At 36.2% G+C, this 24,677-nt stretch overlaps 1 protein-coding gene across 2 annotated transcripts in view; it reads left to right on the top strand.

Annotated features, from left to right (window-relative positions):
* SLC41A2 (solute carrier family 41 member 2) overlaps positions 1-24,677 on the top strand; it is a 53,119-nt gene that overhangs the window by 5,276 nt on the left and 23,166 nt on the right. For both annotated transcript variants that reach the window (XM_061445014.1, XM_061445015.1), the window contains exons 3-8: positions 2,576-3,321; positions 5,484-5,591; positions 11,581-11,652; positions 12,494-12,638; positions 14,488-14,634; positions 24,036-24,183. In XM_061445014.1, coding sequence (XP_061300998.1) covers positions 2,767-3,321; positions 5,484-5,591; positions 11,581-11,652; positions 12,494-12,638; positions 14,488-14,634; positions 24,036-24,183 — 1,175 coding nt within the window. In that variant the 5' untranslated portion in view covers positions 2,576-2,766. The remainder of the gene's footprint in view (positions 1-2,575; positions 3,322-5,483; positions 5,592-11,580; positions 11,653-12,493; positions 12,639-14,487; positions 14,635-24,035; positions 24,184-24,677) is intronic.

Genomic DNA, 24,677 nt, shown 5'->3' with positions numbered 1-24,677 from the left:
CAACTGAAGCTCAGTCAGCAGATCTACAGCTTTTTCCTCTGCCATCTTCCTAAGTAGTGTGGCACTTCCTGTTGTCATAAATCATTTGGTAGCCTTCTGCACCCTAGGCTATACCCTTCCTGAAAGCTGAATTTTCCTCAGCTTCCCTGAACTTCTTTTCCATTCATCTTAATCCTTCAACCCTATAAAGCTCTTTGCTTTTGTCTTGGAAGTTGATAATAGTTAGGTTGATAATTTAATGATACATCTTCTTCTGATTTTCTAGTTTTTATGTACTATTTCTTTTCTTTTACATGGATAATGCCACCGTTGGGTCAGGAAGAAACAAAATTGCCTCGCTGTTCTGTCTTTCTGTAGCACTTAACAGAGCACCATTTTGGCCTGTGGTTAGAGCTTCTCTGGAATAGCAGCAAAAATTGTTTTGTTATTCCTAATTAAAGTGTGTGGAAACCAGAATTGAAGCCTAGGAGGTTTTGTGCACTTATGCTAAAAGGTTCAACATAGCACAGTCTGTTACAGAACAGCGAAAGATACTGCAGGAATCTTGCTTAGTTAAATTCCTCTGTCGGTCTTGTGGATAAAAGTGGTTCTTCTTGCAAAACTTGACTTCCTTCTCAGTGAAGCAATAAACTCCATTGTAACTTTGAAAGCATTCATTTCTTGGTCAGAGGTCCCTTGGATAAAGCAATTGGTAGATTGAAAAATCTTCATACTGTGTCTGAGTCATCTCCTCTCTTGAAAAAACCAAACCAGGTAATTCTGTGAGCAGCAGGACTTTTGAAGTTGACTTGCCATATATATGAGTGAATTATCCTGACCAATATTTGAAGATGTCTTACAGCAGTGCCACAAATCTGATTCTCTTACAAGGCTGTTAGTTACTAAAAGCTTTGACATCTCTACTCTCTGTCAAATCTATCTCAGATATATCCAGAAATCCATCCCTAAACTATTCTATAATTCTGTGACTTAAAAATACTGAAACAGAGGGAAGAAAAGTATAGGCATCATAACACAAACTGTATGATCTCAGGAGCCCAGTTTTCTTAGGAAGCATAGATATAAAATCCTCCAAGCCTGAACTATTTTTATTTCCTGCAGTCTGTAAAAATATGCTTCGCAGCTTTGCATAGATACAGTGTCTCAAGCTTGTGTTATCCCATATCATGCTGGTATAGTCTGCCTGACCTTTGTTACTGTGTTTATGCCAATCATTTACTTGTATTCATGGAGTCTAGTAATAAATACCAAAGCTAGCAAAGTTTCAAGTCAAATTAAGACTGTTTTTAAGTTACCATAACTCTTATCACGCTATGAAAACTGAAAATTCCTGTTGGAAAGTAAAGTGTCTTCTGATGGAAATGTCAAATGATGTGAGACTGCCAATATATCATCGTTAAATTTTCTACCACAATGGCAATTTCAGAGTAGAAAGAAATGCCCATTAAATGACATGAAACATAAAAGATAAAAGATCGTATCTGTGTGATTTGCAGAAAGCAAATCAAACTGACCACGTCTGCTGCTAATATTGATCTAATAATTATATTTTAGTGTTTACTAGACCTCATAATAACCAATCTTTCAGGAAATATCTGCAACCTACACCACATACAAAATTAAATTAAACTAAGATTTTTAAACACCTTTATTGTAATTATCTTGAGTCCTAACCCTTTTCTAGTTTTAATTAAATTCTAATATGCCATTTTTATGAATACCGTACTGTGGGTTCATTTTTATATTAGACTAATTTTAGCTATTTTAGACTAATTGGTCTGAATTTTATTACTGTCTTCTTTCCTTTATGTAGCATTTAAAAAAAAAAGTCCAGTTTTATTATGTATATAGTAGCTCTTTATATATAGTAACATGTATCCATACATGCATAATTTGTATGTTTGCTTCAGAGAAAAGTCAGTTGTTAGGATTTTAAATTGTCATGGGTTTGAATTGTACATACCAATATTGGTTTGTCATCCTTTTATGGGGATGGTGGGCAGGGATTGAGACCTTTGACACCCAGGATATTGCTTTGGATTTATCACCTCTGATAGTAATTTTAAACTAGTATGTCTTTTTCCTTATTTTTTTTTCTGGGCTTCTTGCCATTAGCATAGAGTGGGAGGAACAACAGTGGCCTCACACTGCATCATGTGCATTTCATTTGTCCATACCCTTACTCTTTGCAGAAATACTTTTCTCTTGTGACCTACTGCCTTCAAGACTACTGCAAGTCTAGGGCTACACATGGTATCCTCCTGAAGACTTTGACTTCCTGGGCTTCAAGAAGGAAAAAGCCAGGCCCTCATCAATTCACTTAAGTCCACACTCCTGTGTCTTTCTTTCACTGGGAAGAACACCAGTTTGTGAAACTTCCTCACCCACCAGCTTTCCCTTTTTACTTCTCATTTCTTCAACTTAGGCAGTTAAACGTTGGAGGATATTGGCATTTCTACAAATAACTTGCTTTGGAAAGATACTGGGTGATTGGAAAAATTAAACCAGCATCTCATGTCTTCTGTAGAGTTAAAATATTATAAAGCCTGAATATATGCTTCTTACTCTTTTGCAGATCCAATCTTGCTTATGGAATTGTTGAAGATCTGAGATCAATGAAAAAGCATCTTTGCATGCAGAAAAGGATCCTTTTGGTTTTTTTTTGTTTTAAAATCATCAAGCATGGCACTTAATGACTCATCTACAAGATTTCTTCACTGACATCTGAAGAACAAAGTGCTTTTCAACCTGTACTTCTGTAGCACTATGACTAACTGTAAAGGCAGATCTACCATCTCCAAAACAAACCACAAAGTTCATGACAAAGAACGTTTTGTAAACTGGACCATAAACCTGAATACAATTCAATCCGATAAGTTTTTGAAGCTCCTTTTGAGTATGGTTCCTGTTGTTTACCAAGTAAACCAGGATGAAAGACACAAGAAAGTGAATGGTGTCTGGCAAGATGGATTACAACCAGCAGGACACAATTTTAATGTTAGGTCTGAACAACATACAGAATACCATCACTTCTCAGACCCAAGTTTTCATGGTAGCAATGGACACAGCCCATCTAGCTGTAGCCCTAAATATGATGATTTTACCAGTTACAATTACTGTGATGGAATGGGCACTTCAGAAACAGATGCCATGTTGCAGGAAGACAACCTATCTACTGACAGTAATGAAGATATCATTGTGGAAGGAAGTACAAAACAACCCAAAGAATCTAGTAGTATTATGGCATTACAGATACTCGTACCTTTTTTGCTAGCAGGATTTGGAACTGTTTCTGCTGGCATGGTTTTGGATATTGTACAGGTTGGTATATGCTTTGGAGGATTCGTTTTAACAGGTAGTCTGTGATTCTAATACATGATATTGTAGATGTTTACAATATTGAGGAGTAATTAGGTCTGTGGTTTTGCTGCTATGAACTCCTTTCTCCTAAACCTCATCTTAAAAAGTTGTAGTGTTTGATTTGGAGCCATTCAAGTCTTGGTAAGTATTGTTGCTTAGCCATGGTGAGCTGGTGAATAAAACCATTACCTTCTGCTTGATCTAAGGATAGAAATATGGTAATGGTTCAAAATTCTGTTGACATGAATAAATGTAAGCATAGTGGGAGCTGTAATTAACTGTGAAGCTTCAATATATAGGAGTTTAAAAAGCTTGAAGAGTGTATTACAGTATCTCATCTCCTTGAGTGCTTCAGGTCTATGCAATTTCTGTAATACTGTGTAGATTTGTTCCATGATAATGCATATGGTGTACAAAAATGTGCATTACATTTGCATGTTATATGAAATTGGTATTAAGTGATTTACATTTCTTTTAAATATTCAGGTATATATAAGTGACTTCTTTGTATAATATTAGGTGTATTGAAAGCTATTACAAACATCAGTGGAGTGAACAGGGCTGCAAAGTGATGTCCACCTTGAAATACAATTGTAGTAGGTCCAGAGAAGATTATCTTGGTTTGTGGTAGCAGATTTAGCTGATGATTGTTATTCAGGGCTAAGATAAGATAGAAGTTTCTCTCCATTTTAATGAAGTTTAATATTTTTAAAACTTGTTTTGAAGTAAGACCCTACTGATATGGAACATTTTTAGGTCTGGTTTCTAGTTTAACACGGTTGTAGATGTCAGCAGCTTTTCAGTGGATTTAAAAGTAACAGTTGGCTATGAAATAATTCTCTGTGCAGTGATGAAGAAAATTCTGGAGACAGTAACAGTTAAGAAAGGTTTATTGGACTAGCTTATTTTCTTGCCTTCTCTTCGCCTTTTGAAGGCTCCATTTACTTTTAGTTTTTACCTAACTTTTTAGAAAACTGAAATTTCTTATAAATGCAAACCTCATAGATTCTCTCTTCCTGCATTCACAGAAAATTATTTAAAAATATGAAATAACCACAATATTCAAACTGAAAGACGATGGAGAAATTATTCTGTGTTTTTTCTTTTGCTTCATTCAGCTTTAGGGTTTTATTTAGCTACATTTAAAGAGTTTGCAAAGTTAAAGATGGGTAAGAGGCTACTATCTTTGTCACTCAAAATGCCGAGAGAGCAAGGAAAGCTTGAACTTCAGTCAATTGCGGTGAAATGAACTTTTATACACCAAGAAAAAAGAAAATAAAAATTGACATGCAAACTTTACTGCTTCCTCGCAGTGTTTTACACCAATCATGTGCTTTGTTCATTTGCATATTACCAGTGTATTCTTCTTACAAACGCTTTGTTTGTACTTAGTTAATTAAAGATTTACTGCGTGACACAGCATAATGATCAAGGGAAAGAGGCAGTTGTGCTACTGCCGCTACTGGCTTCAAACCAAACGTTTCACTTTCTCTGCCTTCCCCTTTCGGGAATGTGTTTGTATAGCTGGTTTTTGAGTTGGGCTGGGATATATCTTCATTTGTCCTGTATTACTTTTAATCTTCATTGGTTTCCGGTCCAGCTCACCGTGAATGAGAAAGATGTAACGCAAAGGCAAGAATAAAGTGTCAGTGCTACCTTTTTTCACTTCAAAAGTAATCATTAAACTGTGATGTCAGTGAAGCAAGATTTTGGAATGTGACATAACATGTTTTGAAGACAATAACACATGCTGAGCTTGTTCTTTACAAGCCATTCATGGCAGTTCTTTCCCAGTGGTAAATAGATATGTAACTTCGCATATGGGTAATTTTCAGATCTTGTTTACATTTGAGAACTGAATCGTTTTATTTTAATTAAAATAATCATAGAATCATAGAATGGTTTGGGTTGGAAAGGACCTTAAGATCATCTAGTTCCAAGCCCTCTGCCATGGGCGGGGAAATAATAACTTAAATGCTTGCAAATCCCTGAATACAAAGACAGTTTAGTTTTGTTTAGCTGAAGTTGGTAATTGATTGCAAATTAAATACAGGACGATTTTTAATATTTTGCAAATAGTCTAATTTTTCGTTTTAATGTTTCCCACTGTTTCCTTTATACAGCATTGGGATGTGTTCAAGAATGTTACTGAAGTTTTTATCTTGGTTCCTGCACTTCTTGGTCTCAAAGGAAATTTGGAAATGACCTTGGCATCCCGACTGTCAACGGCTGTAAGTAACTTTCTCTTCCTCTTCACTCTTCAGATATATGTTGTAAATATTTTGAAAGGAAAACAAACACATTTATAACACATAAACATTTTATGTTTATGGCTTAATCTGGCTGTTGGGAGGGCTCTTTAAATCTGTTATTAAATTGGCAAAGTTAAAAAGTTGACCCTCTTCTTTTCCCACACATCAAAATTTTACTTCTTCAAGTTTTCTCTGAGTCATCATTCAGAACAGATAAAGTAGCTTTTTCACATTTACATGTGTGTTCTGAAAGGCTGATAGATCTCTTTGGCCTTGAGGGGCTTTGAATAGGCTAAGAAAATGCGGATATTTTAAACGTTTTTCTAAAGACAACTTGTGTGGCATCAAAATAAAGCATTGCTAACATTGCTATTCCAGACATTTGTTGGTCAAACTGTAAGAAACTCTCACATAGCTTTCTGTTTAAATAGTTTTACTCCTTTTTTTGTTGTGATGATTTTTTGAGGGGGGTCTGCTTATTTTTTGTGTGTCAACACTGTCACATAGCATAACTGTTTTGTTTTTTTTAATGTCTTATGAGTTTGTCTTGGTTCTTCTCTGTGTCTCAGGGGATGTTCCATCCCTTAATTTTTCTAGCCCGAGCAAGCCAGATTACCTTAGCATGTATCTTTTGAGTTTGTGTGAATGTTCTAATAACATGGCTAAACCATTTCTGGTATTGGAACTGTGTATCTCTGGAAGACAATGCCTAATGCAGTGTTTCTCCTTTGTAAGATATTTTTTCCATACTTTAGCAAGGCCCCCACTCTCTTCCTGTTCCTGCCTGATTCAATTTTTCTAGAAAATGTTTGGTTAAAGGTGTATATGTAACTCCAGATGACACCTTACTATGGCTTTGTAGAATAGTACATCCCTATTTCTCTCAAAAGCTGCTCTAGAAACTTTGTAGGTTTGTATGTACTTACTTGCTTATCCGTGTCAGATATAGACCTCACACTCAATTTGTCATTAATGCCTGTGTCCTAGTATTTCTCCTTTTTATGTTATTTCCAGCTGTTAATGCCATCTTCTGCAAGAAATAGTATTAGTCCATAAGTGCATGACCTTGTATTTCTACTGTTGGATTTCATCTGTTTTCACTGCTGCAATCCTCAAGGACATTTAGGTTTTGTACAATATTACAATGCTTCGTATTGACAAGGTCTCTCAGTTTTCTGTCATTAATAAATGTCATTGTCACATTATATTGAGTTATTGTCCAAATGCACACTGTGATGGACCTAGCCTTAGAAGTCCTATGAAGGTTTGCTTGTGTCATGCCCATTATAGAAATTGATTATTTTTGTCCCATATCCGTTCCTTCGTACATAAGGATTGACATGTTCTGTTGTATCTTTATCAATGGCAGCCTTAGCTCTTCAATCTTGTTTTCTGTTTGATACTCTTCTGAGTATTCTTACAGTTTCTTAAGAGTATTTTGTGTTTAAACCTTACTGCCTTTACTGTCAGGCAGATACTTTTGTTTTACCTTACTTTTTTTTGCTGTTGACCTGTTGCTTAATTTGTTCATGTCTGGTACAGTCTGTGGCCTGAGGATTGAAAGTGCTTGTGTTGCATAGTGAAAAATCCACCAAGTCCAAGATCTACCTTACTGAAGGCTTAAAAAAAGAGGGTCAGAATCAGTTCCACCACTTCTGCTTCAGTTAATGGGATCTTTAATTCTTTGTCTCAGTTGAGCTTATGACCTTTGCCAGATCATGACTCCAGAGCTGCTTCTCTGGGCCAGTCAGTGGCTGCTTTCCCCATCCTCACCAATACCATCTCATTTGTGAACCTCACAGCATTAAGGAAACATTTTGAAAAGGGTCATGCAGATGTTTTTTCTGCTCTGGGAATCCCGACTTTAGTTCTTATTACCCATCAACTGTTAGTTATCAGTCTCCCTCTCACAGACACAGATAAAGGATACTGGAGTTTCCACAAAACTGGCTGCATGTTCAGTGGTTGACTAAAGGTGGCATTGTGAGGTTCTGGCCACTCCCCTCAGCCCAGAATCATATTTTTAAGAGTATCCCAGTAACTGTGTGATAACATGATCTGCAGACATCTTGAAGCCAAAACTCCTACCAAGACTCTGTTCTGAGAGGGCTTAGTCTGAGGAGTGTTACTTGTGCCGTTTACCACTGTCATTATGTCTCACCAAGACATAAATCTATGAATGCTTGAGGTTTTTACTCAAGCGTGCCATGAAGGCTTCCTTTCACCCATGTGCCAGAAACTGTTGTAAATCTGTCTTGGCCAAATCAGGTTACCCAGCCCTGTTCATATCTTTTTACTGTAAAGGTTAATTAACTGGCTAAGAACAGGTCAGTGAAGTGTACATTTCTTCTCTGTGGCATGTGGGAGTTCCAGTTTCTTTTATTGCCCAAAGTCACAGTCACGGCACCACTGGCACCAAGCTACTTCCCAGCTTTGCATCAACAAATGTGTGGGGTTTTCTTTGTTTTTGTTGTTTGCTCTCTAATGCCTGTAATTTCCCTGTATGACCTGTTTTCTTCAAGAATTGTGGCAGACCCTAGGCTAAGTTACAAAGGTGGTTGAAATACTTTCTGGGACTTAGTCATATTGTAAGTTCATTGGAAATCCTTCGCAGGGAGGAGGGAGAGGCTTGTCGCGGTCCAGTGAGTGTTCTCTCTTTTGCCACTGTTGGCTCTAATTTGTTCTAGTTGGTAAAGAGCTCATCAGGAAATGTTATAGAGCATTTGTATGTACATGTGCACAGCACAGTGGAGATTTAGGAGAACAATACTGTACGAAGTAAGATCAGTATAGATCAGTCATTATCAGCATAATACCAAGAAGATAATATTTAGGTTTTATACATTAAAAAAACAAACCCAAAGCAATAAAAAAAAAGGTTTTATCTTGCAAAGAACCTTCCAGTTTTCTCTTACGTGTCTTTTTTACACTCAACACCAGTTGCTATGTGCACAGGTCTGTGAGCTGCATAGCCAGCCACCTCCCCTTTAGTGCTACTGCAAAGGCAAACAAAGACGCTAGACCTCTGTAAAGTTTCTAATCAGTAGTTAAAAAAACAAACAAACAAACTAAAATCCTGTGGAAACCTACGACATGTTACATGCAGCTTCTTACAGGTGATAGCTTGGGGTTAATTGCCAGATGTGAATTTGAACTCCAGGTCAGTTGCGTTGATTGCTCTGCTTCCCCCAGGTTTTACAAAGAGATGCTGTGTTATGGTGCTAACTGGAGAGTTTAATCAAAAAACTTACCACTAGACCTGCAATTTTTATGTCAGTTCTCCCACACCTTTATGAAATAGGTTATTCTGACCTTTGCATTCTTTGCATTGATTTCATTGACCCTTACTCAATTTAGCCATCCAATCTTTGGTCCTGTCATCCTCATACCAGGTGAAAACAGAAAGGAGTGTAAATTCAGAACATATCTAAACAACAATTTGGAGGCAAGTATATGATTAATGTTCCCTTCTCTGACCTAAATTTGCACTAAGTGGCTCCCCACCAGATACTGTCTTTACAGTAAATTCAAGACTGTGCCCCTGTGAATAGTTTTACCTTTTGAGGAGGAAATTTCTAACATGAGTTCAGCATTGGAGCTAATTCTTACCCTTTTTGCCCAGTTAGCTTACAGTTGCATTTGAATTTGTAGACACATCTATACTCTTGGGGCTGTAAGCTAATTATCTTTACTTCATTGTAATTATGTAGTCAGCCAAAAAGTAAAGCCTTGTTAGCAAGTTTCTGTTACCCATAATGCATCTGGTTTCAAGTGTTGTCTGATTACCTTCATTCATCTGCTGCCCAGATTCCTGCTTGTATCTGCCTCTTACTGGTCACAACTATTAGTCCGTAAGTGCATGACACTGCATTTCTACTGTTGAATTTCCCATCCACTTTAGAATGAGTTTCATTGAGGGGGAGTGGATTAGATGACTTACAAAGGTCCATTCAACCCAAACTTTTCTATGATTTTGCTAAATCTGTCTCAAGAATGTGTTTTTAATCTACCTCAGAGCATAGCTCATACTTCTCTATGGTGTTAGTGTTAATGTAAACCCTTCTCTCTCTGGCCACTGCTGTGCTGGCATCACTGTGTGAGGTGTACTTAGGTCAACTGCCCATTCAAGCATGGTATTTATGTTGTGTCTTCTATTTTTCAGCTGTATTCTGTAGTTTGGGTCACTCTTATTGTCTCTGTTCACACTGTTTCTTTTCTTCCTATTTGTTTCTGGTGTTTTACGAGGAAGTAAAAAGTGAAAACCCAACACCAAGACACCAGTCATCCAGTCATTCCTATAAAACTTGCAGACTCTTGTTTTGACTGTGTATTATCAGGATTAGTCATTAGCAATACGACTTTAGATACTTTTGTTCAGGTCCACTTATTCCACAGTATCATAATAAACTTGATCTTACTTTATGGAAATGTGCAGCTGAAATGAGTGGTCCTGTTCCTTTTCTACCTTCCAGACCCTAAGAGCGTTTGCACATGGTTGCATGTGATGGATCAGGTAATTTTGTAGATAATCCCTTTTTGCTCCCTGACAAAAAAGCGTTTTCTATCATACCAGCAAGCTAATTTATTTTGTCATGAACTCGCTCATAGAGTTGGTAGGTCTGGCTCAAGAAGGAAAACGTCATCATGTAGCTGATACTAGGGGGAAGAAGAACTGTGCCACTGCACAGCAGCTCGCTTTAGGCTGGATTAAACATGTTGCAAGATTACTGTTTTAACAGGGATTTTTTTTGATACTTTTCCAAAACTTCTTCAAAGGAGAAAGAGAGTGAAGCTCTCTCTCCATGGCCTGCTACTTTGTCCATTTAGCATATATATTCAAGAAGGACAAAAAGCAGATTTTTCCCTGCACTTCCTGAAATACTGCTGTAAAATTTAAACTTAATGCGTGTGCTTGCAGAGCTTTGACTGTACTTTGAATACTGTAAAGTATTTGTAGTGCAGATTGAGGTGTCTTATTATATATCTAAGTTTTGACGTTAGCATTTCTTTTAACACTTTGTTCCTTGCAAGTCACTAATATCACAAAATGGAAAAAAATGGAAAAAAAAAGGAAGTAAACCTCCTGGAAAGAAATCAAAAGATGAAAAATATAGGCGTTAAGACTTCCTGAATTTTGAGAAGTACGCTATATTATAAATTAGTATTCTATGGAAAAAACACAAAAATTTATGCTCAACACATAAGAAATCATTCGGTTATCTCAAAAAGGAAGTTATTTTTAAGCATAGTCACACTGCAGTGGTATGTACTGTTCTTCAGATCTTGTCCTCTGACTCAAAAAAAAAAAAAGTAAAAGAGGAAATATGTTATAAAAAACTGTGTATATACTTTGTCATTTCTTAGGATAATTTATTTGCTGTTTTTCCAGTTACTGCCTTAGGTTTGGACTTACAGCATCATAAGTCTCTAGCTGTTCTGTATGATACAAAAAAGTATTAGGTATGGTTTCTGATCTTCTGTAAGCACTTGCAGTTTATGCAGATGGTTTCATTGCAATCAATTAACATATTTGCATGAGAGCATGTGTGTCCACACACACATGTATCTATACTTTTTACTGCTGGCTTATAGAATTTAAGGACCATAGAAACAAGTTCAGTCTAAAGTGACTGCACACTGGTAAATTTCCTTTCCAGCCGCTGATTTAATCACTGGTGGTGCTTGGACATTCCTGGACTGTAAGGTGGCTAGAATATCTTGCACAGTAAGGCAAATGTTAAACAAGTTACTGTGTAAAACTGCATCAAGTTTAGCTACTTTTGGATAGTTACTGTAAGTACAATTTAAAATCAACAGCAATACTTGACTTGAAAAAAGTACAGCTTGGCTTTAACTTGTCATCTGTTTGTCTGAGTAGAATTATTTATGGATTTCCGCCTCCTTAGTGCATTTTCAAGTAATACAATTTTAAACCCAAGTGTCTGAAATTCCTTTGTAATTTTGCCAGGTAAATATTGGAAAAATGGATTCTCCCATTGAGAAATGGAACCTAATAATTGGCAATTTGGCCTTAAAACAGGTAAATATAGTGGATTTATTTGATTAACTCTTAGACTTTTTCAGTGACTTTTTGCACTTACATCGCAAATGCCCTTAACTATGGAGATGGACCGTGTCAGTGGGAAACTAGCTCCACTGTACTGACTCATACTTACTGTACAATGTTTGCATGACCATTTTATTGAACAGTGTAGTTCTGTAAAACAATATGAGCTTATATTCATCAGAAGAGGTAAAGTATTCTGTGTGACTGAACCAAGGATATTTCCTTTCTAATTTTTCTGAGAGAGAATATGAAGACGATTAGATAAAAATTTCAGATTTGGCAAAACCTTTTAAATTTGACCTCTCAGATGTTTTCTGTACTGTATTTGCATTGGATTCAATGTTTAAAGGAAGTATGTGACAGAATTTTTGCATAATAAACAATATTTTAAATAGCTGGGTCATTTGAGGAAACGAGTGCTTGTTCTCCAAAACTGTTTCTTAAGAACTATATTATGTTCATATGTTATAATACAGCATGCTTAAAAACTAGGTGACATGTTTATACTCTAACTTCACTGTTTTAAGTGGCTTAGGAGCCTCTTCAGGCACTGGCTTCTGGTAAATCCTCAGCTCTTTGATTTTACTTTTGTTATTTTTGAGTCTCTGAGATGCTGGCGAAGCCTCTTCTGCTAGCGTAATATTTTTCTTCTTGATCATCCAAGGTTATAATCATCTCTGCAAAATGGATGAGCATGTTCCCTTTGCCCCTTGGAAAGAAAGACAAAGAGGAGGAAAAAATAACAGAAAATGGTTCTGTACTCTTCTTAAGTCTATCAGTTATTTTAAGAAACGTTCACTTTTTTCTTTTTCAGGTTCAGGCAACAGTAGTTGGTTTTCTGGCAGCAGTGGCAGCGGTTATATTAGGCTGGATTCCAGAGGGCAAATACCGCTTTGATCATTCTGTCCTTCTGTGTTCTAGCAGTGTAGCAACTGCTTTCATAGCTTCTCTTTTACAAGGTAAAAGGAGTATATATGTTACTTTTTTACACTTGTTTAGTTCTTTTGATGCTGAATGTATATTACTTTGCTATTCCTTAGAAGCTCAAATCCAGTAAGGTATAATGAAACAGCTGAGAAATAGGATGCCCTTTCTGCAATTTCCATATAGGTCTGCATATTGTATTCTTTCCTTTAAAACGGTTTTGATTTGCATGACCTCCTGAGCATATCTAAACCAAAAAGTAGGGGGTTTAGCTTTTATCTAATGCGAGGAGGAACTTCTCCCTGCTTTCTGTATTCATTAATGTACAAAATATATTCTTAGTACTGAAGAGGTAGAACTTAGTTGTAATAAAACTCAAGTAAATCTGCATTTTAGGTCAGCTGATGCCAAAGTTCCTGAGTGCCCACGGTGCTTTTATGTTAGTTTGTGCTCTGTTTTGTATCTGAAGTGAACAAATTGGCTTGTTATGGTGAAGGGTTTGGGCCAAGTTCAATTCCCCTTCTGCAAACAGTGCCAATGTCTGTCTGGAGCCATATAGCGTGATGAATTTAATCTTTTCTTCCCAATTGTCAGGAAACATTTAACCATAAAAAATGTTACTTAATGGACTCTACTTGTGACATATTCCTAATGAAAATACATAGTCACTAGTCTTAGTAGTAGTAAATCAAGTAAAACGTTTAACTTCCTTGTTTTACTAATTCGATTACTTATGTGAAAATTACAGAATTGCTAAAATTTTGCATGGAATTAAGAACACACTTTTTTAAATGACTACAACGCCATAGAGTTTGATCATGCACAGAATTTAGAGCAGCAGAAGAACTGGGGAACATGGGTGCATTTTTCCATTTCTCGTGTATGATTTGGACATGAAGAGTATGATTTGGACATGAAGAGAACTTTTGTTGTTATCTGGTGATGGGCCTTCACAGGAAATGACTTTCTAAGCTTCATCCTCCTACATGTGAAACCGGTGCTTTTGAAATATCATGATCCTCCAGGATTATTTCAGTTCTTTATTTTGAGAATTTCATGGAGCGTAACTCTTCATGCAGTTTCACTAAAAGTGAACTCCTGGTGTAGCCCACAATGAATAATAGTGCAAAAATACATGAAAATTATAATATCAAAAATTATTTAAAATAACTTAAAGATAGTATACGTAGTTGAAGCTCTTATGTATATTATATGATGAGAAGGCAATTACTCTGTTAATGCCAAAGAAGGCTTTTAATAACAATGTCATTTTAATTTAGTAGGCATTTGAATTCTGCAGGGAAATTCCTCTTAAAAAGGTAGTGTTGCTGTTTATAGGAAGGAAATAGAAACCGACATCCCTAATTTAATTGCTTTTAACTGCGTAGCAAGTAACATTTTTAAATGTTGTCTTAGTTTTAATTCATGATGTAGCTTCTTGACATTTGGTGCTGAGTCCATGACTGAAAATCTTGCACCATATCAGATGTCAAAGTATTTAATCTTATGTTGTTTTCAGCTTCATGTAATTTAAATTTCATTCAGCAAAAGCTAATAGAGTGTAGAAATAACACACTGCATATTTTATACTTCAGAAAATGGCTGATACACAATTTCTATAGTGTTAATTCCAATCATAAGCAAAACAATTCATTGTGCAGATGGTTCTTGATTTTTTTGTGTGTGTGCTTACTGTATTTTTAAACCTCATTTTTTAAAACAGCTAAAACTAAAAAATACAGACATTAGTTAGGTAAGATTAGTCATCCTGGGGCAAAAGCACTAACTTCTTATTTATTAAGTTTGAAATTGGCATCATCTTGGAATTTTCTGCAGTTAAAACAATAGATATGGTTACTGCACTGTCTTCTTTGTTGACTCTAGGAATAATAATGGTTGGAGTTATTGTTGGATCAAAGAAGACTGGTATTAATCCTGACAATGTTGCCACTCCTATAGCAGCAAGTTTTGGAGATCTTATCACTCTTGCTATACTAGCATGGATAAGTCAGGGTCTTTATACTTGCCTTGGTAAGTATGTTTCTAAGTGTGTATGCCTCCCAAGGAGCCTCTTTTGGGTTGGGGGGGGTGGGGAGGAGGCAGGGAGGCAGAGGTTCAGAAAACCTTGTAGTTTAACTGACTTTTTTTGTCAACTTTTATATGGTTGAATGATAAATCTTGGGTTGCAACATTATGCCATCATCATTTTTCTTTGTTTCTTTCTTTTTTTAATTTATAGATGTCACTAACCACAATCTTGGCACAATCTACTAATACCTGAAAGGCTCTCATGGTATCACAGTATACACGTGAGCTAGAAATTGTAGTTGCTGAATTTACTCTACTTCCTTGAGGGGGAGGGAAGCTGTCTTCACCCAAGTTTTCCTGAATGCCCAGCTCTAAATCAAATATTTGCTTTCTAGACTCCTTTTGAATTGTTCTCCCCTTGCACAGAGGGGAGGGACTTGAATTTGCCATCTTGCTAAGCTGCTGGGAGAGGAGTTCTGCTTTGAGAAAATTGTCTTTGTTAAGGTGGTGTTTTAGACACCATTGAATGCCTCTTAAGCTACAGCTATGCTCAGAAATCAAAGTGAAAATTATGTGATCTGAGTGACAATAGTAGGTCAAGAACAAGGATGTCTTCAAAGAAGTGAAGCCTAATTTTAGATAGATTTGTACTTTGTGATTGCTAGGACATTTAAATGAGGTAAAGACTATATGAATTTCCTTCTGATTCCTTCCAAGTGCTTTCCAGCTCCCATTGATGAGGCAACTGTCTTGCTTCCTCATCACCCCTACTCCAGCTTCCAATACCAGTTTCCTCAGTTCTTTATCTCCTGTTTCCCTCACAGTGTGATGCTTCCATGTCTCTGGCCTTTTCCCTGCACCTGTGCTTGATTTTACTAGAGTTTCCTTCTGCTTTTCAGCAAATGAAATAACCACATCCAGCTTTTTCAAATAAATGGCCCCACTGTCTTCTGCTTTCTTTGTTTGGTTTTGTGTTACAAATTTGGTGTCTATATTTCCACCATAAATCTGCTCATTTAGCTGTAGCTTTCTTTAGCACAGCACGTCTGCCGTGAAAGGTGAAAAAGCATGTAACCACACAGAATAGCTAAGCAGCAAGGAGAGGCCTTTGTTGACTACTGACTACAGAGGGCAGTGATTTAGTCCTACGTCATCTATGAATTCTGTCTGGCTTCTTAATGACAATGTTTTGCTGTTTACTTACTTTCCCATTAATAGCTATGAACAGGTGAATTACACATAAGCAGCTCTAAACTAATTTTCTTATGAATGACTTTTTATTTTCAGCCTGCAGTTCTTCTCTTCCACTAGTTATTTGCATGTTTCTATAATCCCTTTGAAACTGTTTTTCTGATTCCTAGGACGTGTATTGTCTAAATCCTCCTCTCCTAAAGGGGCAGATCACTAATGAAAAGTTCATCATCACAATGTCCACTTAAAATGAATATGCCTATAGTTATTATTATCTGAAGCATGTTCAGTTAGTAACTGATGTGGTGAAATGCTTGATTGTCACAAAGGAGATGTGAGCTTGGAAAATGAGAATGAGGAACTAAAAAATCAGTCTTCTTCTTCCTGATTCTTCATCTCCTTCATGAAGAAACAGTGTGAAAACATTTCCTCACAGAGGAAGAATGTTCATCTCCTCAGTAAACAATAGTTTATTGTTAAATAAATAATATGTAAAATTAAATTATTGCTGCAACTGACTCCTTCCACAGAAACTGTTTAAAGTATATTGTGTTTTAACTATAGGATGCCACAGGCCAAATCTTGTGTTGGCCATAATTGTTTTTCCAGGCATGTTGGCATCACCACATACATTCTTTACAGCTGTGCTCATTGTTCAAGCCTTTTTATGTGCAAATTTGAACTGTTCTGTGTAAGTATTACAACATCAGTCAGAAAAGGTATCTAGTGAGACTCAAGTTACCTTAGTATGACTTGCCATTTTGTTTCCTGGTTTTCAGCTGATGATACTGTGTTTCAGTATTTGATTTTTTTATGCTTAGAAAGTGTTGACATGCTATCAGCTTAAATATATCAGTGTGCAGTACAGCCATTTTTTGTTTTCTGTATTTTTGTTAAAATTTCAATTGTATTGTGTGTTTTGTAACTATATTTAAATACTTTATATTCTATTTTAATATAATGAGTTATTTATCCAATACTTCTTTTGAATACTGCTTTTAGGGAAGTTTATAGATTTACATTGAAAACAAAATCGATAAAGATTTTTTTGACCACTCTTCTTTCTTTTGTCCTGATATGAAAAAGAGAGGAAGCTTGTATTCTCATTTAATCTGGTGTCTCCAGCTAATGCTAGGGCTGGAATAATAATTAGTTTAGCTTATTAGAGCCTGTTTATCCAGATTTACTGCTATGCCCCGAAATCTTTTTAGACTGGAACATTGGGTCATTCTGCCTAAAATAGATTTTGGGTTGTAACAATTCATATGTTTGACTGGAATCCAGGTAAAAATTAGAGTTTATGGTAGTCCATCACATCAGGGAAGTTGGTATACCAGCTAGATGGAAAGCAGTTAGCTAGGAGAGAGGTAGCTAGGAATACTGGCAGATACCAGGTACCTGGGTAGGTGTGGAGTTGGAAGAGGTTGCCAAATTTGTGTTAACACTGAGATTAGATTTGGAGTGAGAGTTATGATTCGTTTTTTTTCCAGTCAAGACCATATTTGATTTAAAATAATCAGTGCTAGACTTCAGGCTTCAAGTGTTAACTGTAACTATTTCAAATTAAGTTTCTTAGAAACTTATGCCCTATAGGTCAAACTTCATTTTGGGGTTGAAAATTTTGCCTTGTAAACTACATTGTAATGAATAAGCCAGTGATTTTTTCATTTGCTTCCTGAATCTTTCCCCTGCAAATATTAGTTTCTTACATTTCTTATGCATTGTAATGTTCTCTGCGTAATTGCTTAAGTTGAATCCATCTGACTCAATGACAGTAAATCATTGACTCTTACTTTCCATTTTTTTTTAATTGTGGCCATAGGCAAAACTTAGTTACGTGTGCTGGTATTATAATAGCAGGTGAGTTTTAATAGTACCTACATTTGTCACTTGTAAATAATCAACATATATTATTTTGTGACTATATCTGGTACTGCTTCCTTGCTTTATCTAAATGATAGATAAAACGTTTCTCTTTTTTGAGGAGTAACTAATTATTACTAATATTTCCATTTCTCCTAAAATATGGTTGAGGTTTTTTTTAATCCAAGAAACCAACCAACCAAACAAAACCCACTCAATTTCAAAAAGAAGATGGGGAAAGAAACTTTGACTTCTTTTCACACATTCCCAGAAATTTACACCTGTAGTTGCAGATGGCCTTAATGTGTCTCAAAGCAATGAAGAAAGAAGTGGGGCCAGTTTGAGCTGATCCTTTGCTACTTTTACAACTGTCGTGGCCATTCACATTTTAGTCAGCCACTGCAGCTGAAAAGTAGATTCTACACATATGTAGGGGGAAGGAAGAGTACTCTCAAGTCTGTTTCTAAAAGTTACTCCCAATTTTATTTCACTGTGGTCTTCTGGAAATACTTTTCTTTTGGTGATACATATAATTTTCTAGTTGCTGCTAAAATGGCTGCTTCTGCTCTTTGTATTTTTCAGTGTCTTTGTATTTCTTTCTCTTAGGAAGCAATCTTTCTAAAATAAGAACATACTGCAAAGACCTTGGAAATGTGTGGTTTCTAAGATGTGTGTATTTGAACTATGAGATGGTAACAGGTAATAAACATAGGGAGTAGCTTCAGCTCAGGAGAGGTATATAAAGTGAGTGGCAGGGAAGTGGCATTCAGAACATGACTAAGCAGCAGACTAAAAAAAAGCAAAAGAGAAACTCCTTTATAGAATATGTTAGGATGTGAAACTTACTGCCATGATGTAATCAGAGGACTGAAGTGATTTTAGAAAACTGTTTGGATAAATTAATCAGAGAAGAAATCATTGAGGACTACTGAATGCACAGATGCAGACAGAAACTTGACTGATAAAATCTGTGAGGCAAACAGCAGCAGAAGCTGGCAGAGCACACTCTAAACTTGTAATTTTCTTCTTTCCACAAGCCTGAATGGTTGACCATAGTGAGATACAAGATGCTGGACTAGACAAGACCTTTGGCCTCACCCAACACAGATGTTCAGATGTTCTTTTTGTCATTAACCTGCATTCTCAGTGCTAGAATAACAAGCACAATGGCAATGTTATTAAAAAGAAATCTAGTTTATGGGCTAGTAATGAAGCAGGTGGGACTCACTTCTGAACTGCATTCTGAACTATTTTCCCCTATGATTTATTAGCCTAATAAATATACTGAGACAAAAATGCAAGTTTCAGGCTTCTCTCTGTATGGGAAGAATTGCTTTCAGGTAACAAGACTGGAATGGGGAAAATGATTTATGTACAAGCTTTATGCTTCTCTGTAACAAAGCTGTACGTACACTTGTGCTCAGCCTTTAGTTTGATAGGATGCTTCATGGCATTCCCAGAAGAGGCAGGGAAAAAGGACTGAGGGTGTCATTTTTACCTAGTCCAGGGCCAAATGAAACATCTTGTTTGGCCATTATTTTATATATATATATATAAAATTTATATAATGGATATATAAATATATATATATAACTTCTTCAAAGTTTATCTGAATCCTTGAAAAATAATGGCAAAGCTATCAAACACGGGGATTTAAATAGCAAAAGCTTAGCAATTCTGTCTTAACTGCCCAAAAAAATCGGCATCTGCTAATCGTTGTTAAATAGCGGGGGAAAGCACTAGAGGGCTCCCTTGGACCATCACCGAGCCCGGTTCCCGTTCCTCGGACAGAACACAGGGAATGCTCTGGAATAGGGAAACCAGTATATTAAGTATGAAGGTCCGTGATGCTTGTCATTTGTCAGTAATGATCTGAGGATTTCATTTAAAGCTTTCCTCTTTTCTTACAGAATGTGGGTTAAATATGCGCATGTATCTCTTGTGCATGTTGCATCCAGGTTGAGAAGACAAATTGTGATTCATATTATTATGTGATGTGTGAATCACATTAGTATTTTCAGGTTCCTACAAGTTGCCTTGAAGTAGTTTATTTACAGTTACCTCTAATTCCTACTAGAGGTTGCATTGTTCTCAGTGGTCCTGCACTGAACAGTATGTCACAGTAGATACCCTGCACAAGGAAAAAAACATTAAACACCTGAGTTCCCTGAACTAGATTAATTTATATCACTTTATTAAAGGAATGAGGGCTTAAAGTAAATGAAGATTAACAGGGACTCAGTTGAGAGCTTTGTATCTTTTGTCTTCCCTTCTTCTTTTTTAACTTAGGCTTACAGTCAGAAGTTCATAGAAGAGCCAAGTGCTTTTAGGAGTTGATTTTTCACCGTGGGATGATACAAATTCTATAGCAGAGCCAAGTTGAGCAAGATTCCTTTCACCGTGTAAGCTACCTGCTATAAATCTATCAAAACTGAAGTGAGCCCTAAAAGAGGAATCTTCTATACCATCCCTCTTCCTGTTCTGTTGCAGATGACATTTTCTTCTGTGAAAAAGATGGCCCACTCTTCCTTAAAAGATGCAAATAAGGCTAACATCTTTTTAGATTCTTATAGCAAGGTGTGATACAAGTAGTCTTCCAGAGCTAAAAAATAAACTCCCATGCTCTGTTCCCAAGAATTAGTCTGGGTATGAGTAGTTTCACTAGTCCTATAGGTAACTGGAGTCTGTCATTGCTCACTTGTGACAGATTCTGTAATGTAATTCTAACCTATTAATTGCTTCTATAGTTCTGTTTTTACTTCAACTTAATAGGCAGGGAGTACAATTTAGCATTTGGATAGAGAGCAACTGCCTTGCCTAATTTTTATATAATGTTTGTCTTCAAAAGCCTGGTCACGTCAGGGAGAATTTCAGTGGTCTGATGTGGAACTTGTAAATAGATTAAATATATATACCTGATTTCCTCCTTGTTTAGTGGCATGGGGTGGTTGCTGACCTCTTTGTTTATTATTCCCTCTAGCACTTTAGAACAAAGAATCCCAATAAAGTCCTAGTATATTATCCTAGCAGAAGGGTTTTTTAAAGAAAAAGAATCTAAGCTCTGTGTTCTGTCCTTGGAGGTCCCCCACTCCTGAGAGTGACTTCTGGCTTTTGTGCTTTTCAAGAAGAAACTTATGGCAGTATTGCAACAATGGGGTAGCTTTTATAATCCGTTTGATGTCCATCTCTATTTAAAGAACTTGGGTATAAAACCTATTCTGTAAATTTTCTCTGTACTTACCTCCACGGTGAAATTAAGACATTTATACACACTGAAATGCTAAACAGTAAGGCCAAAAAATTTAACTTCTCTCACTTGCTGTTGACTCAGAGGAACTAAGCTAAGCCATTTGTGGAGTAGCCTTGAAAGTCCTACCTGAGTGTGTAGAAAAGATCACTGGTTGCAGTTTGTTTCCTGTCATTGTCTTTTATGTCACTATGTACCTTGGTTTTATTGCCATAAAACACATATTAACCTTCTTGAAAGTTCCTCTGGCTTTTGCTTTGTTTGCTGCAAAAATTACAGCTTCTGTCATTTTATCGATGGATATTTCCTTTTTTTCCTGTAGGTGCTGTTAACTAACTTAAAATATGTTGAACTCAGCTAGTGAAAGATTGGATAATCAGCCATTGGTTAGTCATATTTTCCAAGATTTGTAAAGCTGCCCTTGCTTCTGGCTACTCACTGAGTTCTGAAATGGAACTGTTGCACTGCAGATATAACTAAAATAAACATAATTTATAATTCATGAATCATTATACACTAGCAAGGCTGTCTTCTCATATTTTCTTTTCCTTTTATTTAAACTTCTAATAGAACGTTTCTGTGGCAGGATGACATGTGTATGTATATTTTATATTTTAAATAGTTATTATTTATTTAGAAGTTACCCATTAAATAATTCTTGGTTAGCATTCATTGTTCATTTGCTGGACTGTTTTCAGTTTTATCTATATGCATTTTTCTTTTTTCCAGAGAAGAAAGGAATTATATAGTTATTTCTTTGCAATTCTTGGACTAAATTCTTGGACTAGCTCTCCAAGCTTGGAGACTGTGCATAGTCTCCTTTTTTTCATGAGCGCATTCTAGCAAGTTCTTTAGTTGTTAGTGGGATTAAAAAAGGAATTATTGTAAAAGGCATAGGTTTTTTAGCTTTATTTTCCTTTCCTGTGTTGGGAGACGTCTTGTAATAAAGAGTACAGTGGCCTAATTGTGGATTGGATATAAGGAGGAAATTCTTTCCTGTTAGGGTGGTGAGGCACTGGAATGGGTTGCCCAGGGAGGTTGTGAATGCTCCATCCCTGGCAGTGTCCAAGACCAGGTTGGATGAGGCCTTGGGTGATATGGTTTAGTGTGAGGTGTCCCTGCCCATGGAACTAGATGATCTTAAGGTCCTTTCCAACCCTAACTATTCTATGATTCTATGATTCTGTGAACAAGTGAAACAATATCAAAACTTAATGATTAATTTGTGTAGTGCTCATTGCATCTGTGTTTTGCTGTTCAGTGTTTGCAACAGAGGATCTTTGCTGACCAGCACACTTTACCTTTTAATAAAATTGGCAACCTCTCCAAAAATACGGTGAAGTCTTGGAACTGATTTTGTGCCCTTTTGTATTTTACTGCATATGCTACATTAGAGCCATCCTCTCATTCTTCTCTCTGGCCTTTAAATCAGTTATTGGGCATCTGGTATGGGCTTATGTGGGCTCATGCCCCACCTTGGTTCCACATGAGAGGAACAGACAGGGAAAAAGTAGCAGGGGTACAGTATGGTTTATGTCTTGGGGGGGGGGGGGGGAACGACGAAAAGAAAGGGGAGAAAAAAAAGAGAAGTTTCAAAATTTTAAATAAATAGATGTAGAATGAATTACATCTTTCCATGTGAATAATTTTAGTGCACACAGGGTTCTATCTTCATTGCAGGCAGGGGGAAGGAAGCTTTTACCTAGGCAATAAGTAGTTCAAGAACCTTACATCAGTACATTTCTTTTTTTATTAAGTTTGATAAAACTATAATTACCAAATAAAGGAATTATGTATTGTGTGTACTCTTTGGGGGAGAACTCTTTACATTAGGCCCACCAATTAGTCCACAAAAAGAAGGAAAAGGAGGGGAAAAAGACAGTACAAAGAAAGGAGATAATATACTGCAGAACAGTTAGATAAGGAAAGGAAGAAATTACTTCTCTTTTAGGCTTTGTCTCATTCACATTCTAATAGCTTTCTGCTTTTAGCTTACGCAGTGAAAGGTATCTTACTATCTTTTCTGCCAGCTCTGCTACAGAGGTTGTTACCAGTCAGTGCAGAAGGACAGTAGCTTCTAAAAACTCTGCAGCAATTCTAGGAGTAATTTTAGCTCCACCAAGATAACATCGCAGTAGTAATTGCTTGAATTTGCAGCCTTTGTAATAAGCCATAATCCATTGGTAAGAATGCATTTCTAGTTACTAAATATTCTTCTTTCTTTGCTAAAGGGTCTGTGAAAGTGGAATGCTTACATAGGTTGTATAGATACACATATACATACATATATATATATATATATATATATATATATATATGTTTGCCATTAGGATGAATTTTCTGTTATTTACCTCACTGTTGAATTAGGAAGTCTTGGATCACTGTAATAGCTTCTGTTTGGATGAGATTATAACCCCAAGTAATCCAAAAAAAATAGTGTTCTTTCTGTGGACAGCTGTTTGACTTATAAGATCAACTTTATGATGGTACTCACTGGTGTTGGCAGTTGTGTTCCTATGAAATATGATGCAATTCTGATGGATAGCTGAAAGCAGCAGAATTGTGGCTGTGAATCTGCAGACTCAACTGGTTCTAAACCAACTGAACTACTGACATAAATATCTCAGGATTACATGTTGTGCTTGCATCATTTTAGATACGCTATTTCTAGGGAGATTACCATATTATCTGTGCTTTGGAAAGAAGGAGATGTACATATGCTATGAATTTGTGCCTAAACAAAAATTCAGTTCAGGATTTATTTTTTTTTTTTAGATACGTTACAAAATAATGATTGATATTCCACATCCTTATTGCATTTTTATCAAAAAGCATTTTACGCAAATCCTCTTCAAAATTCCTTCTTTGTACAGACAGTTCTGTTCTTGAGAAGATGGGAGTCAGTGGTCACATACAGCAGATATTAACCATATTGTTTACTACAGTAGTTGCAATTTTAGGAACAGTAGCGATAAAGACTATTAAAGTTCCTCAGTTGCATGATGTAAATTATAATTTGAGTTCTAAATTAGGAAAAACATAAAGGAATGTCTTGAAAGTTAAAGTTGAGTGTTTTTCTTTTTTTTCTATATTATCATTTTAGAGACATATTACTATATATCTCCTTTGGTTGGTGCCTTTTTTTTGGCTCTGACTCCGATGGGGATTGTCATAGCTGCCAAACATCCAGCTACCAGAACTGTTCTCCATTCAGGATGGGAGCCTGTTATAACTGCCATGGTTATAAGCAGGTAAGTCTGTTTATCTTGCTTCATCTTGATAGTCATCCCATGTCTTTGCATCTTATTTAACACCTGGATGTACTTAAAAGAAACATTTAAAGAGCCTCTAGAATATAAAGTGTGCATAAACTTTAATCTTGCCCAAATGATAAAGTTACAAAGTTAAGTCACAGGTGGGAATGTGCAAGGAAGTCAGCAGTAGCCAATGGCCATAACTGAGTGGAATTGTACTGTATCAAATGAAGAAAATGGTGGGATATTCATCTCCTGCAGTTTCCAATCAAGATTTTACATTACGATTATTTAATCCAATGAAAGTTATGAATCTTAAGAGTGGAGTTATTGAAGGAAATTCTTTGGTCTTTTGTTATACAAGAAGTCAATCTTAGTATCTAAATAACTATAGCAATGTTAGTCTGTGGCTGAGAATGACATAATGGGGCAGGAGAAAAGATGAATTGAGAAGAAAATTGTGGTTTGAAGATGTTTTCAAAAAATTGCTA

Source organism: Pezoporus flaviventris, unplaced genomic scaffold (assembly GCF_033815535.1).
Source record: "Pezoporus flaviventris isolate CSIRO_AGI_PZ_B2104156 unplaced genomic scaffold, CSIRO_AGI_Pfla_v1 ptg000002l, whole genome shotgun sequence".
Lineage (NCBI taxonomy): Eukaryota > Metazoa > Chordata > Aves > Psittaciformes > Psittacidae > Pezoporus > Pezoporus flaviventris.
The sequence above is the reverse complement of the archived record's forward strand: the minus strand, read 5'-3'. Positions and strand labels throughout refer to the sequence as shown.